The 15,633-nt window shown below is 36.2% G+C and overlaps 8 protein-coding genes across 8 annotated transcripts; 5 read left to right on the top strand and 3 right to left on the bottom strand. All coding sequences in view use genetic code 12, as the record gives it.

The window, feature by feature from the left end:
• Positions 1-360: 360 nt before the first annotated feature.
• Positions 361-1,149, top strand: RPL43 (60S ribosomal protein L43; the record flags this gene model as incomplete). Its single annotated transcript, XM_061119626.1, has 2 exons — positions 361-368; positions 873-1,149. 2 exons carry the CDS (start codon positions 361-363, stop codon positions 1,147-1,149), a joined length of 285 nt encoding a protein of 94 aa, XP_060975609.1.
• A 374-nt stretch (positions 1,150-1,523) lies between these two features.
• Positions 1,524-2,252, top strand: PVL30_004892 (uncharacterized protein; the record flags this gene model as incomplete). The annotated part of the gene is made up of 1 exon (XM_001524987.2): positions 1,524-2,252. One exon carries the CDS (start codon positions 1,524-1,526, stop codon positions 2,250-2,252), a length of 729 nt encoding a protein of 242 aa, XP_001525037.2.
• A 1,030-nt stretch (positions 2,253-3,282) lies between these two features.
• Positions 3,283-5,016, top strand: URA7 (CTP synthase ura7; the record flags this gene model as incomplete). Its single annotated transcript, XM_001524986.1, has 1 exon — positions 3,283-5,016. The coding sequence occupies one exon, from the start codon at positions 3,283-3,285 to the stop codon at positions 5,014-5,016; it is 1,734 nt and encodes a 577-aa protein (XP_001525036.2).
• A 1,424-nt stretch (positions 5,017-6,440) lies between these two features.
• On the bottom strand, positions 6,441-7,361 carry oca3 (Inositol phosphatase SIW14; the record flags this gene model as incomplete). The annotated part of the gene is made up of 1 exon (XM_001524985.1): positions 6,441-7,361. One exon carries the CDS (start codon positions 7,359-7,361, stop codon positions 6,441-6,443), a length of 921 nt encoding a protein of 306 aa, XP_001525035.2.
• Positions 7,362-7,628: 267 nt separating this feature from the next.
• Positions 7,629-8,894, top strand: PVL30_004889 (uncharacterized protein; the record flags this gene model as incomplete). Its single annotated transcript, XM_001524983.2, has 1 exon — positions 7,629-8,894. One exon carries the CDS (start codon positions 7,629-7,631, stop codon positions 8,892-8,894), a length of 1,266 nt encoding a protein of 421 aa, XP_001525033.2.
• Positions 8,895-11,230: 2,336 nt separating this feature from the next.
• PVL30_004888 (uncharacterized protein) lies at positions 11,231-12,148 on the top strand (the record flags this gene model as incomplete). The annotated part of the gene is made up of 1 exon (XM_001524982.2): positions 11,231-12,148. The coding sequence occupies one exon, from the start codon at positions 11,231-11,233 to the stop codon at positions 12,146-12,148; it is 918 nt and encodes a 305-aa protein (XP_001525032.2).
• Positions 12,149-12,494: 346 nt separating this feature from the next.
• Positions 12,495-13,286, bottom strand: PVL30_004887 (uncharacterized protein; the record flags this gene model as incomplete). Its single annotated transcript, XM_001524981.1, has 1 exon — positions 12,495-13,286. One exon carries the CDS (start codon positions 13,284-13,286, stop codon positions 12,495-12,497), a length of 792 nt encoding a protein of 263 aa, XP_001525031.2.
• A 354-nt stretch (positions 13,287-13,640) lies between these two features.
• Positions 13,641-15,167, bottom strand: TIP41 (Tap42 interacting protein; the record flags this gene model as incomplete). The annotated part of the gene is made up of 3 exons (XM_061119625.1): positions 13,641-14,566; positions 14,627-14,638; positions 14,693-15,167. The coding sequence occupies 3 exons, from the start codon at positions 15,165-15,167 to the stop codon at positions 13,641-13,643; spliced, it is 1,413 nt and encodes a 470-aa protein (XP_060975608.1).
• Between the last annotated feature and the right edge of the window lie 466 nt (positions 15,168-15,633).

Genomic DNA, 15,633 nt, shown 5'->3' with positions numbered 1-15,633 from the left:
GATAGATCTGGAGAGTTAAAATTTTGGCATATGGTAGCATCAATATTTAATATAAAAAATAAAAAGGTCTAAACCCTAAAGATTAATTTTTGCTTATGCGACGCACTCTCGCATAGTGTCGCACATACAATCGGTGTGCATCCTCACACATGCACACACTCACTCACTCTCCAACTCTCTGCCTCTCGCTCTCTCGCTCTCTCGCTCTCTCGCTCTCTCGCTCTCTCTGTCTCTTCCATTTTGAAAAAAAGTGAAATCTTTTGAAAGAGAGCCAAAAGAGTGTGTTTTAGAGTTTTACTTTTGACATTTCTTCAACAACAGTAAGGCAAGATGTATGTTTGAAGCAACAACTAATCACGAATGGAGGAGTAGACGTCAATAACGAGATTCGAGGAGTAGCATTTGTAACAAGCAAAGCAGAGGATTCACAGTTTTGTTTTTTTTTAAGTTGTTTATTTGAAATAGAACCAAGTCCTAAGGGAATTTTAAATTTTACAACATCAATTAACTTCATAAAAATGATTTGAAACGAGCATCAAGGAACCAAAATCGAAAGACTAGCACTATCAATACCATGAACGAACTATATGTGAACAACAGAACAATCGATAATCCAACCTTTATATAATATGTTGAAGACTCGAGATGGCTACTTCAAATATCTTACTATTTTCGATCTCCCAATTTTTATTCCCAAGTTTCTGCAAAATATAAGAACTACTTTTGACCAATCATATTTTATAAGTAATATAATTACTTTACATATCCATAGCTTACACATATGATTCTCGCTGACGATCTTTATCTTCCATTCATATTTTCAAAAATTGGCTTTACCTTGAACATAAAATACTAACAGTTTTGAAATTTAGGACTAAAAGAACAAAGAAGGTCGGAATCACAGGTAAATTCGGTGTCAGATATGGTTCATCATTGAGAAGACAAACCAAGAAGTTGGAAGTTCAACAACACGCCAAATACGACTGTTCATTCTGTGGTAAGAGAACCGTGCAAAGAGGTGCCACTGGTATCTGGACATGTAAGAGCTGTAAGAAGACTGTTGCTGGTGGTGCTTACACCGTCTCAACTGCTGCTGCTGCTACTGTCAGATCAACCATTCGTCGTTTGAGAGACATGGCTGAGGCTTAAGTAAAGTTATGTTTTTATATTGAGGTGTGTATTTTAATGAGATTATAAAGTATCTTTATTAATAATTTGTCATTGTAATGAGGTGAGAGTAAAGGAGAAGGAGGGGGGAGGAATGGGATATGGACTTTTTTGATGAATACTCTTGAAATTTGTTGTACATTGTGTTTGAAGAAATACTTGTGAACTTGTATGATGTATGAATCTCTAAATGAGTTGTTTTATTTTACATACAAAACACCAAGCTTATTGGTAAGTGTTGCTACCACCTAAAATTGAAGAGCCTCCGAACTTGGAGTGGACGAACAGCAGCATTTAATTTAATTGAACAGCTTTTCAATAATCACCTTGAAACACTTTTTTGTTATTGAATCTCAATGGATACTGCTCAACCTATAACCCTGTCATCGTTATCGACTTTTGAATTTCCGCGAATCCATACATTTCCTCCGCTTTATACCAAGCAACCGAATCAAACGATCCAACAACAGCAACTAGAATCATGGACAAACATAATTTTAAGCTACTGTGAATTTTACAAAATCACTTCATTGACTAGTGAGGGCCAACCACGGCACTCTCAGTTGTTTTCAAAGGCTCAATTTAATTTATTTCCACTGCTTTTTGAGAATAAAAGCATAAACCGGCATGTTAATGCAGATTTTAAAACTACAATCTTGACTCATTTGATCCACACCAAAAAAGCAGAGTACATAAATCTGAAACGACCAGAGTTGGGTATATTTATTTATTGGAGAAGTGTTGTTGATTGGGGTAACATCTTGTATGACTACATTTCCAACACTGGGCAAAAGGGTACAGTGATGACATTATATGAATTGACGAAAGGAGGAGCTGGAGGAGGAGAGATTGGTGCAAGTACTGAAGAAGACGGATTGGGTGAAGATAATGACAATTATAACTATACTGATAATATTAATAATAATAATAATGATGATGATGATGAAAACCTTTTGCCAAGTGAATTGAAAAACATGGATGAGTTGTTATTGATCAAAGTTATTCAAGAATATCTTGTCAAACAGGGTAAAGCTCAAGTTTTGTTGAACGAGTACAATCAAATAGGTGGTGTAAAAATCGTGTAATTGATAACCATTGGGAAACGTCGCGAACAACAATATACCATCGAACTTTTGCCGAGTTGTATAGAGTTTAAAGAGACGTTGCTGGGGTCTCGAAACTGATCGATATAAACGAACACAGATAGACACTAATACACACAAATAAACGACGGGTTCGTTTTGTTTTGTTCTGTTAATTACACACATATATATATATATATATTGAATACCCTTGTATTCAATATTTTGCCGTGGTACTTGTTGTGTTGATATTGAAGTCATACATAACAAGACGTTCGAAGAAAGAGGCATAAAGCAAAAGAAAAGAAATTCAAAAAAAACAAAACAAGAAAGACATTAAGTTTTTCAGTTTCTGGTTGGCACAATGGTACTTTCAAGGTCGTTTCAAATTGAAAAGATTATACGAATTTGACCTCCATGACTTTTAACTGAAAGTGTATATGCCAACCTACATACAATCAAAGGTTTTAAACTATCAGCTTCATGAGTAATATTCAATAGTAAATCTAACATACTATTGAACTAGGAAGTCTACGTAAATTTCTTTTGCAGCGCGTGCACAAACTGCGTGCAGAGCGTGCATTTTGTGCGCAGAGCTACAGAGCAGAAGAGCAGAAGAGCATCACGAACTACACAGTACATAGAGAGGAGAGGAAAAAAAAAAATTTACCAGACTTGTGTAGTAACAACAGACCTACTCTTCTTTTTCTTACTCTTTTTCTTCTACTTCTTCCTCTTACTCTTCTTTTTCCTTTCTTCTTCTTCTTCTTTTTCTTCTTCCCGCTTAAATCTCACCATTTAAGAGGGCATAACTCTTTTAGCTACTGTTTCATCGTCTAGCACTATAGTATTATTATAACTATCATACAAATTGTTCGATCGTTTGTCATCACTTCCCCTCCCTTTTATTTCACGTGTCTAACATTTATTCTTCTCTTGTTTTGGGACGTGTCGTTTTTAATTTACTATAATTAGTTTTATAATTATCATCAATCATTCTTTAAAGTAAGAACCAAAATTTGCATTTCATACAATGAAATACGTTGTCGTTTCAGGTGGTGTTATCTCAGGTATCGGAAAGGGTGTTTTGGCCTCATCTACTGGTCTTTTGCTCAAGACTTTGGGCTTGAGGGTCACTTCCATCAAGATTGATCCTTATATGAATATCGATGCAGGTACCATGTCACCACTCGAGCACGGTGAATGTTTTGTGTTGAACGATGGTGGTGAAGTTGATTTGGATTTGGGTAACTATGAAAGATACTTGAACATTACTTTAACCAAGAACCATAACATTACCACTGGTAAGATTTATTCCAAGGTCATCGAGAGAGAAAGAAAAGGTGATTACTTGGGTAAGACTGTGCAAGTTGTTCCACACATTACAAATGCCATTCAAGAATGGATTGAAGAAGTGGCTAGAATCCCAGTCGACGATACCGGATTGGAACCTGAGGTGTGTATTATTGAGCTTGGTGGTACTGTTGGTGATATCGAGAGTGCACCATTTGTGGAAGCTTTGAGACAATTTCAATTCAGAGTTGGCTCGGACAATTTTGCATTGATCCATGTCAGTTTGGTTCCCGTGATTCATGGGGAACAAAAAACAAAACCTACACAAGCTGCAATCAAAGACTTGAGAAGTTTGGGATTGACTCCCGATATGATTGCTTGTAGATGTCAAGAAGAGTTATTGACACAAACTGTTGAGAAAATCGGTATGTTTTGTCATGTTGGACCTGAGCAAGTTATTGCTGTTCATGATGTTAACTCGACATACCATGTGCCATTATTGTTGAAACAACAAAAGATGATGAACTTTTTGACCAAGAAGTTGACAATTGGTGAAATTCCACAAGCTGCCTTGCACAAGGGAGAACAATTGTTGCAGAAATGGAGACAGTTGACCAGCTCACACGATAAGTCATTTGAAACCGTTACTATTGCACTCGTTGGTAAATATACTCATTTGCATGACTCGTACTTGTCTGTCATCAAATCACTTGAGCACGCTTCAATGAGATGTAATCGTAGGTTAAAGATTGAATGGGTCGAGTCCACTGATTTGGAAGAGGGAATGAAGCAAGAAAATCTTTCAAAGTACCATCAAGCATGGCACTATGTTTGTCAAGCCGATGGTATCCTTGTTCCAGGTGGATTTGGTTCCAGAGGTATTGAAGGTATGATTGCTGCTGCAAAATATGCAAGAGAAAATAATGTTCCATACTTGGGAGTCTGTCTAGGCTTGCAAATTGCTGTTATTGAATTTGTTAGAAATGTTTTGGGTATTCAAGGTTCAACTTCACAGGAGTTTGACACATACAAGGAGGAGGATGGAATTAAACCATCAGTTGTCTATATGCCGGACGTGGATCAAATCAAACTTGGTGGTACCATGAGATTGGGTATTCACGAAACAAGATTTACTCTGGACTCTAAAGATTGCGTTTTGCGTAAACTTTATGGTGGGTCTGATGCAGTTTACGAAAGACACAGACACAGATACGAGGTTAACCCGGAGTTGATTGACGAGATTGAAGAAAAGGGTTTGAAGTTTATTGGTAAAGATGAAAGCGGTAAACGTATGGAAATGATTGAGTTGCCTCAATCGATGCACAAATTCTTTGTTGGTACCCAGTACCATCCTGAGTACTTGTCCAAGGTATTGGATCCATCTCGACCATTCCTTGGGTTGGTTGCTGCATCTGCTGGTATTTTAGAGGACATTTTGGCCAGAGACGACTTGAACTACAAAGGTGAGTTTTAACAAGTTTGAAATGTAGAGGATTTGATGTTGGTGATAGATTATTGTAGAGAAGAGATGGCAGTTTGTACAGTAGAAAACTTTTTTTAATGAATAGCATAAACAAATATAGAGAATAGCAGTACCTTTTGGTCATTGAGTAACCATGAGTATGAGTGTGAGTATGAGTGTGAGTGTGAGTATGAGTGTGAGTATGAGTGTGTGTATGTGTACATTGCATTACGGCATTGTAGCTCAACTCGTGGTTTCAAACATTTTGCAATATCTTCTGGGTCACCACTCTGAGTGGTTTCCGCTGTATATCACACAAAAGGATTAGGAATCGAGTGTACACTAAAAGTGTAGAATAAGTAAACCTGTCAAAAATGATACTGGAAAACAAGAAACCTTGATGATGCAAGTTGATGCAATGAGTGGATTTCGCTGTTCAAGGTCATTTGTTCTTCATTTCTTCATTTCTTCCTTTCTCTTCTTATTTTTTTTATATTTTTTTTATCTTTTGTATTTGTTTCCTTCCTCAAGAGCCAAGACAGAAAACTGCAATTGAAATGAACAGACAAAACTTGAACCAGAAAAAAGAATGTAGGGGTGCGTTTCTGTTTGTGTGAGTGTCTGTGTGAGTGTCTGTGTATATATATATAGGTTTTGTACTACGTTCCCAATTTGGTAAGAGCCGCAGCGATAGATAGACAACGACGGGGACTTTTTCGCAGGCTCTACCTCTTCATTGATTCACACAAACCGATGGAGAATATTCTCCCTCTCTCCCCCATTCTGTTTGTGAATGACCGCTCCTGCGAAAAAGGAGTATAAATACCACACGAACAATCCCACATTTCGGATACATCACATACAACAAATTTCTTTCCCCTTTCTTTTTTTTTTCCTATATTCAACAACTTTTATCACACTACAACTTAGTATTTTTTTAAAAAGAAAAATTTTAACAGATATATACAATGGCCGCTCAATTAATTAACTACTCCTCAGAATCAGGATGCAAATGTGGTGCTGACTGCAAATGTGCAAGCGCTTCTGAATGTAAATGTGGAGAAAAGAAGTAAAGATCCAGGTGATCATATTCATACCCATTCTTGCTAAAGCTGGTTCTTTTTTGTTTTTATTTCTGTTTTTGTTTTCCCTTTTTTTAATCTTACCCTTGGAATGACTTCATGAACTAGGCGTTGCTTGATTAAAGAAGAAAATGGAAAAGTTTCCTTGATTTGAAATAATGAAAATAGCTATCTAGCTTGCTAGTTGAATACACGAATTTACTAAATATTTTTTTTTGTGTCCAAAGGATTTGCTAACCCGTAAGTAATAAAATTAAACAAAACTCTTTTGTTGTCACTCATCTGATTGTGAGGATAAAGTTCTATAAGAACAACTGGGAAAAACAAGTAATCAATTACAAACTTTCCATTACTCTACTCTAAACTCTTTACATCTACTTCTAATTCTTTCAATTTTTTCTCCACAATAGGTCTCAACTTTACCGATTGGGCCAAATACTCCTTTACCGCCTTGTTGTTCTCACTTATCTTGCTCAATCTCAGATTGAAGGCAAAATCCTTTTGTACCAAACTCCATAAGGCCACCCACGACTTGTCATACTTGTCATTGATCTCCAACAGGTACATATAGTTATCTCTTGCGCAAATTAGTAATTTCATCAATTCAATCAATTTATCCTTTTTATTATTCTCTTCTTTCAATTCCTTTTCGAGTTGCAAGAATCGATAGTATTCCATCAATCCAATCTTGTAAAATAAAGGGTATGCAGTAGGTTGCAACAATACAACTTGCCTTAGACAATGTGCCGCTTTTTCATAATGACCCAATTTTGCATATTCATCAGCCAATTCACACCATGCTACAGTATCTGCAGGTTGTAAGTTGAGATAAAAATTCAAATTCAGGATATACTTTTCTGAAGTGGCGGATGTTTTTTCATGGCGAGCAAAAGTGGTTAATCGCCTCAGTAGTTGTAACTCATCGGGGTCTTGGCTTAGTAAATCGCCTGCTTTTTTTATTTCTCCTTGAGACTCCCAGTATATCGATTGTAATAATCTGATCCGCTGAGACTTTACATTCTGACCAAACTGGTCGGTCAATCTGTCAAGTACATTTTTGGCCTCGATATCATGGTTGGTCAATATACACAAGTAGAATTGGAGCTCAAATAGTTGGAAAAGCTCAATTGCATCAAGTTTATCCAGATGGAGAATAAGATAGTCGTCAAGCTGTAGATAAGTAGCATCAAGTTGTTCTGGAGTAAAGGTGGCAAACTTGCCGCTGGTCGCGATGGTCAAGAGCTTTTTCTTTACTAATGAATGTTCCACTTGCATCGTAGCTGGATTTGTTGAATGTAATGCAAGAGCCCGTAATAAAGGTTCAATCTTTCGAGCTTGTTGTTGATGGGAAGAATGGTGAATTTTGTGTGCCCCAGAAAAAAAATAAATAACAAAAAACACACACACAATCAAAACCACAAAAAAAGAGAAAACACATTCATTTATTTTTTTTGGGTGTTTGAATTAGTTTGAATATTTTGCAACATCTAACCTTTTTTTTTTGGTTGCTCCAATGAAACCTAATATTGTTCAAGAAGGACGATGAGTGAGGAGAAGCAGGAAAAGGAAAAGGTAATGGAAAAGATGAAGGAAAAGGAAAACAAGCCTGCAAATGAATCTTTGGTGCAGAGTATGGAGACTAAGACAACTAATCTGGAGAAAGTTTTGGATATAGGAAAGGAATCTAACTCAGAAATCAGTCAGACCAATAAGGAGGTTAATGATGTCGTCTGTGACCAAAATGATGATAATAATAATGATGATGATCAGGAGGAAAAGAAGGAAAAGGAGAAAAAGGAAGAGGGCCAGGAGAGCCTGGACCAGAAAGTTTATGATAGCAATGACAATCACATTAATTCAAACATGGATAAACTGGAAGATGATTCAATTTCTTGGTCAACCATTCATGAGCTTGAGAAGCAATACTATGAAACCTATGTTCAATTGACACATAAACTAGATCATTTGGTATACCTTCAAAAACTCAAGAGTCTCACGTCGACCCCAGTCGAAAAGCTCGCACCAAAGGTCAAACAGATTCAGGATGAATTGATGGTTCATTCAAGCTTGCAAGATCTCTTTGAGTTTCTTCATACGGCCAACTACGTAACAAAGACTGATGACTTGCTCAATCGGTATTTGATGATGATCAATCCTATTCAGAAAGCTTTACATTACGCTGATCTTAATACTTCTGAAGCCAAGATTCTCGAATTCATGGATGAACTATATAACGAAAACAATCCTAAAGGCACTTTTAGTGTATCTGGAAACGAGAAAAAGTCGTTGACAATGAGAGTTCAAGAAATCTATAATCGAATTGGTAGCAAAGCGTCTAAAGAAGATGCTATTAAGGAATATGAAAAAGTTAGAGTCCAGAAACAAGAAATTAGAGACTTGGTTCAGGAGATTAAAACTGTAAAATTAGAATCTAGTGGGCTACGACCGAAATACGATGCATTGGTATCTGGGGAACAAGGTGGTCTTGTGCAAACACACGTAAAAAATGTTAAACAATTGGTTGTGAAGTGGAGGAGATCGGAGTTATTGAGTCATTTGTTGGTGCTGTTGATTACCAATCTACCGTATTCGTGGTATGATGACGAAACGGAAAAGAATCACGAGGGTGTCAATGTTAATGGCGAAATGAGTGGAGACGAGTATGGTGGAGAATTGGTGAGGATGATAGTAAAGGATTTGCCCGAGATTAAGGAAAAGCTTTGTTTGAATCAGCTGATTGTGAATGTGGACACAGTTGAAGAGTTGAGTTTACAAGAGTTGGTAAGATTGAAATTTGCTGAAAGTTGAGCAAAGTTGAAGGGGGAGGGGAGATGGAGCATGTAAACATTTTTTATTATTATTGTTGTTGTTGTTGTTGTTGTCAAGTTGGTAATTGGAATCTCAACAACGTGGGGTTTTTGCTTATCGGCAAGTGAAAACAATTTAATCAAGTTATGATGTTCATGTTAGTTGTTATGGTTACTTAAGTTACTTAAGTTACATATTTTACATTAAATATATTAGTTCTAATTGTTTTGAGAGTCTGGATGATATTTTTGTAATCTACCTCAAGTGTATGAATTGACAACAATTGGTAGACTTGTCAACATTAATTTTATACTGAGTAACAAAGGGGAGGACGGCGAGAGGAAGGGCAAGAGAACAGCAAAGAATTTGCAATTAACATAGTCCTCCATTCAAGGACACTGAGTGGAACTGCTGCAGTTGATCAAAAAAAAAGAAAATTGTATACCCCCTTTGTTACTCCACTTTTGCCTTGTTTTCTCTATAGTTTTCTAATCCTTTTCCTTTTCCTTTTCCTTTATTTTTACTTTTGTTTTTGGTTGTTGCTGATGCCTAGAAAAAAAAAAAGCGTGGAAATCAGCGTTGTAGGAGAGAAGTGTTGGCTATAGCAGCATTAATCGCTCGTCCAGTACAATCAATAGCGCGACATTTTTGCTGCTCACTTTGCTGCACACAAAACAAAAAAATGAGATCCATAAATATATATAGAAATGAAGAAGAAGAAGAACCTGTAATACATAATAGAGCAAAGAACATATGATTCAATATGACGTTCCAACGACTTCATAAGCCAAAAAAAAAAAGGCATTAATATGGTTTTTCACTTCCACTTGAGCTAATTTTGCTGTAACGATGCACCCAATGCACATCGGAAATGTTTGTAGAAAGTCAATGGAAACTTAAAGGAAAACCAGCAAACAAATAAACAAACAAATAATTAAACAAATAATTAAACAAATAATTAAACAAATAATTAAACAAATAAACAAACAAATAAATAAACAATTAGACAATCAGACAATCAAACATAAAAGCAATAAATTAGTAGTGTCTTTTTGTTTCAATTGCTCTGCTTGGTCAGTGACAACCTCATATTCTTTTCTTTTCTATCCTTCACTTCTTTCCATCCTTATCTCCTTGATTCCATGAATAGTTGTTGTGTGGGCAAATAGTAGGGCACGACCATGAGCGGCTCTCACCCCCTAAAACTCACAGTAGAAGCAAAAATTACTCAATTAAGTAATCCCCATTTCCATATTATCATCACACATTATGTCCGTTCCAAATGATCTATCCGTTTCTACTGACTCCCTATTTCTTTCTTCCCTATTCTTCCCTATCCTTCCCTATCCCCCCTTTCTTTTCTCCCCAACCAACCAACTCCAAAATTTCTAGAATTCTATAAATACAGCTCTGGATTTCCTTCATTTTCATTCTTCTTCCTCTTTCTTTTCTTTTCGGTTTCAATATCACCACTTTATCATACATATTTAATCAAATTTGTTGGTATAGTTCTAAGTTAATACTTATCAGATTTCAAACAAACAAATAAACAAGAAACAAAACTCAAGAGAAGAAAATAAAATTTATAATGGTTGACAAAACTGATTGCTCATGTTGCTCCAAGGACTGCTCTTGCACGAGCACTTGCCAATGCGCAAAAGACAAATGTACTTGTCAAAAGAAGTAACTGAGTAGAAGGTAACAAGGTTGCTCCTGAATTCTTTTTTAGAAAAACTATCAAAAGCTACTTTGAATGAAACTACTGGATAGCTTTTCTGACAGATCCCTAGCTTATAGTTTATAGTTTTATTGCAGTTGTACAGTTTTTAATACAACAATTGTCTACTTTAGATTTAATTTGAAAAATGTAAAGTAAAAAAAGGAAAAAGAAAGAGAAAAATAAAGGCTAGAACTACTCTATTTGAAGAAGCAAATGTAATTCATATAGATTAGGGAGTTGTTGCCAGGATAAAAACACTTTGTGGAAAAGGATATTCCCCAATAGCTTCAAGTATACCAAATTTTTCAATTGAACAAAATTAACAAAATGCTATTTGGCCCTGTTACACCTGAAAAGGAAATGATTTCCGCACGAGCAGACGGCACCGCGGAATCTAATATACATATTTATGTGTACGTAAAAACATATATACAACAATTTAACACTTTCTAATCCTTCTTATCTGATTTCCAAAAAAAAAAACCAGAAGAAACCAAAATAGGCCAAGTAAACAAAAGCAACAACAATTCAACCAAAGCTTATAAAAAAAACAAAATCCACAATTTGACTGATTAAGTATAGTAGATCAGAATCACAATTCTAGTTCAACTTCACAATGTCTAAACAATACTTGACTCCGGAACAGATCAACACTTTCCAAGAAGAAGGAATGCTCTGCATCCCGAATTTCCTTTCCCATGATCAAACACAAGCACTTCTCAAACGGTCCAAAGATCTTCTTCAGCAATGCGATCTATCAACGCATCCCAAGACCACTTTCAAAACCTCTGATGACGACCATATAGGCGATACCTACTTTTATGAGTCGGCAGACAGAATCTCATACTTTTTTGATACTGATGCATTTAACACACAAGGTGAATTAACAAAACCGTTGGACAAAGCCATCAACAAAATAGGCCATGGATTGCACATCCACGATCAAATCTTCAATGAAGTTACATTTGACACAAATGTAAAACAGATTGCCACCGATCTTGAGTATAAAGAGCCCAAAGTATTGCAATCAATGTGCATCTTCAAACAACCAGTAGTGGATGAAAATGCAAGTTTGGACAAAACTGATGAAAGGGATAATGCAGTTCCGCCACACACTGATGCAACCTTTTTATATACAAAGCCAACACAAACAGCAATGGGATATTGGTTTGCTTTAGAGGATTGTACTGAAGAAAATGGATGTTTGAAATATCTACCTGGAACACACAAGAAATATCCAGTTACAAAACGATTTGTGAGATCGAAAGGATTAGAAGGTGGATGTCAGTTTGAACAAGTGGCCAATGATGTTCCAATAGAGGAGACCGAGAAAGACTACGTCACTGTACCATGTAAAGCTGGTTCCTTAATTTTAATAAATCATTCAGTATTGCACAAGAGTGAAAAGAATAGACTGAGAAACTCAAGATACGCTTATGCTTTCCATATAATCGAAGGAACAGCAGAGTATGATGAAAAGAACTGGCTTCAAGTACCATACTCTGGAGGATCGGATTTTTCGAGATTGTTATAAGAATACAATGTGATTGATGCAAAAATGTTTTAAGAACTTTAAAATGTTTGTTTCGTTTTTCTTTTCCTTTTTTTCAATATTGTAATGAGTATTCATAGGTAAAAAGTATAGAAAAGCAAGAACAAAAAATAGAAATAAAGGATGAAGAGTACAGGTATACGGTTGATTGTTGATCAATTATATGCTCAATACATGTAAAGATTCTTTTATTTTTAATTTTTACGCCCCCCCCCCCACCCTTTTTGCAGAGGCAAGCTTTTCTGTTTCTATATTTACATTAATAACCCTAACTATTTATAACAAGAGTCATTACTAAATTCATTTATAAAGTAGCTTATTTTCCTCTTTACATTTGGAACAATCTCTTGTTGATGACATCCCAGTTCAAATGTTCCCACACATTGTTCAAGTACTCGGCTTTTCCTGTAACTCCATAATCTTCAATGTACATGTGGTCCCAGAAGTTGATGGCCAAGATGGGCAACATGTGTTCTTCCTCTGCCTTTTTAAACTCTGGATCTTGACATCTCTTTTCCAAATTCTCCAATGACTTGTAGCTCAACTCATCAATCCCAGAGTTAAAGTCCAATTGTTGTCTCTTGGCGAAATAGTATGGTGTTCCATCATTGTTACATGTCAAAAATTGTAAACTTTTGGTTTTGTCCTCGACCATGTAGACCCAGCCTTGTCCTGAAGCAGACTCAGCCATGGTCAAGATCTTGTCTCTTAATGCATCTACATCTAAAATATCCTGGTGCATTAGCTTTTCCATCAACGAACGAGATGGCTTTGTGGATTGGGCATGGTCTTTATTGGCAATCTGTTCAAAAAAGAAATGGTTCATGTGCGACATTGCAGCATAATGGTATGTGTGCTGCTGAGTAGTTTGTTTCGCCACATTAAGCATGGTTTGATATGGGTGCTTGGCTTCATTACCTGTTCCATTGGTCAATAATGTAAGGTTGGTAAGCAAATAAGTTTGATAGTCTGTCCAAGCAGTGTTGTAACCCTGCGGGCTGAAAAGACCAGGGATTCCCTTCTCCACCCAGACATCGTGATTGATCAATTTTGGTAATGTGTGGATAGAACGCAGACTAGTGCTATTGCGTATACTGCTTCGACTAATAAGTTTGAACATTGTTAGAAGTAGTGGCAAAGACCTGAAGAGTGTCGTTGTGGTAAGCACAAGTGAAGATAGTATTGGTGATGCTTCGATAGTGAGTTTTAAAGATTTGAAAAATTTTGGTTACTGATATTCAACTATTTTTTTTTTTATTTTTTTTATTTTTTTTCTCTCTCACACATTTTTTTAACTTTTCTGTTCTACCCTTTGCTTTAACCAAGCTATTTAATCTTTAACAAACCCAAACCCAGTTCGAAAAAACTTCATAAAAAGTATGAAACTATATAAAAAAGAATAAAGAATAAAAAAAAAGAAAAAAAAGAATCGTATAAACAGATCTATTCAATTACTTTAGAACTCATTATTAATTTACTTATGAATGTCACATTTTTCTATTGTTCGGCTGATAACTGGTAAATTCAGACTAACCCAATTTTGATCTCTCAACAACCTCTTTGGATCATTTGCTGCTGCGGCGGCGGCACCACCACTACCGCCACCTCGAATCAGTTTCTTCAACACATTATCATAAGTGTCTTCTTGTACCTTGTATTCCCGAATTACTTCATCCTTATCCAAATCAATAAACACTCGACAATCCCGTACTCTAAAGATGACATTATCCAACCTAAGAAAAAAACGACATAGAATTAATAGACAAGTGGGCATAACTCTGATCTTTGTAGAAAGCATACTGATTCCATTATCGGCCAATTCGTCTTCAAAAAGAATCATTTCGTCGAAAAACAATATTGGATCCGGTTGCATTAGTCGTGCAATAGGAATTTGTAAACCTTCGCCATTATTTTTTCCTTTATCTTTTTCCCATTTTTGGTCTAATTCGTCACCGCCTACAAACTTCAAATTTCTTGTCAACCCTTTATAGTTTGTCGAATACGTCCAATCATAAGGTTTTAGCCCTTCGGAACTTATCAAATCCTCTGCTGGTATTGGAACTACCCCAGCATCTATATTTGAAGGCATGGCATCACCGCCACGTTTCTCCAACTGTTGTTTCTTGCTATTCTTTTGACGCAGTTCTAGCCATTCTTCATGGTAGCTCACTTTCAATTTGCAATCATCATCTAGTGTCTTTAATGCATCTATAGAATTGAACCATATCTCGCCGCTTTTGTCTTTATCAAGGTCTTTATCAATATCTTTATCGTCGTCTTTATCTCCAGCTCCGTCCTCTGCTTTATCATGTGGGACGTACTTGATCCTAACATAATTATTTCCAAAAATCATCTCCGGCAATGGAAACTCAAACACATTATCTCCCAAATAATCCAACTCTGCACTGGATAGAATTGGTTTCTTTACGGTATAGATCTCCCAATTATTCACTTTTAAACTAGGCTGGTCAACTACGGGGAGTGACAGTTGCGGGGAGGGGATGATGATCTGTCCACAATGTGCACATTGTGGGTTCCTACATTCTTTCTGATGTGGATGGCTTTTTGGAATGCTGATTCGTTGCTTTGGAAATGATGACGAATAAGAATGAGACGAAACAGGTGACTGTGATTTGGTTTGCAGTATCAACGGAGATTTCGATTTCAATTGCGATTTAGGTTTTACCATTGATGGTGCAGCTGGAGCACCACGTGGTAAGGAGTTCCTGAGGCCATTTAAATCGCCAATCAAATTGTGTTGCAGGGTAGTTTGTTCCGCATTTGATACTCGATTATTTAAATCGACTGGTGGATTTCGACCTCGTGTATGTAATTGTACCATTTCCCGCGCGGCATTGATGTGGATTGCATCGATTCCAACTCCTCTTGCACTTGCCTTTTCCGTGCCTCTCACTGGAAGTTGGACATTCTTGAAGAGTTTATCATTCCTTGAATTCTTGGAACTATTATCCTTAAGAGTTGTTTCTTGATTGTCCGACATTTGTCAATGTGTAAAATGTAAATATACTGTTGTATATAGGTCTATCTTGTGGAATTGATTCGAAATAAAAAAAAAAAAAAGGGGAGAAAAAGGCAAAAAGAGAAAAAAAATGATGTATATATATATATATGTGTATATCGTTCTCGGACAAATCTGGAAAAGTGCGGAGTCAATGGGAAAATCGTGAGAGATTCATTCATTTAGTATACCACACCGGGCTATTGATGAAAATCACAAACAATTTCGTCAGTACGATCTGATACACACTAACTTACGTATTAAGTCTACTCACACATGGCTGCTTGCTTTGGTCTTTCCACCAAATATACTGATCCCATCTTTCAAACTACGCTTTATCAACTTTGCAAAAGTTTTTCTGTGTCTAAATCATTCTATTCACTCTATTCACTCTATATACTCTATTCGCTCTATTCATTTCAATCAATTTTTCAAGTTTTCTTCTTTT

Source organism: Lodderomyces elongisporus, chromosome 6 (assembly GCF_030384665.1).
Source record: "Lodderomyces elongisporus chromosome 6, complete sequence".
NCBI classification, from domain to species: domain Eukaryota; kingdom Fungi; phylum Ascomycota; class Pichiomycetes; order Serinales; family Debaryomycetaceae; genus Lodderomyces; species Lodderomyces elongisporus.
This window is presented reverse-complemented; position numbering and strand designations above follow the sequence as displayed.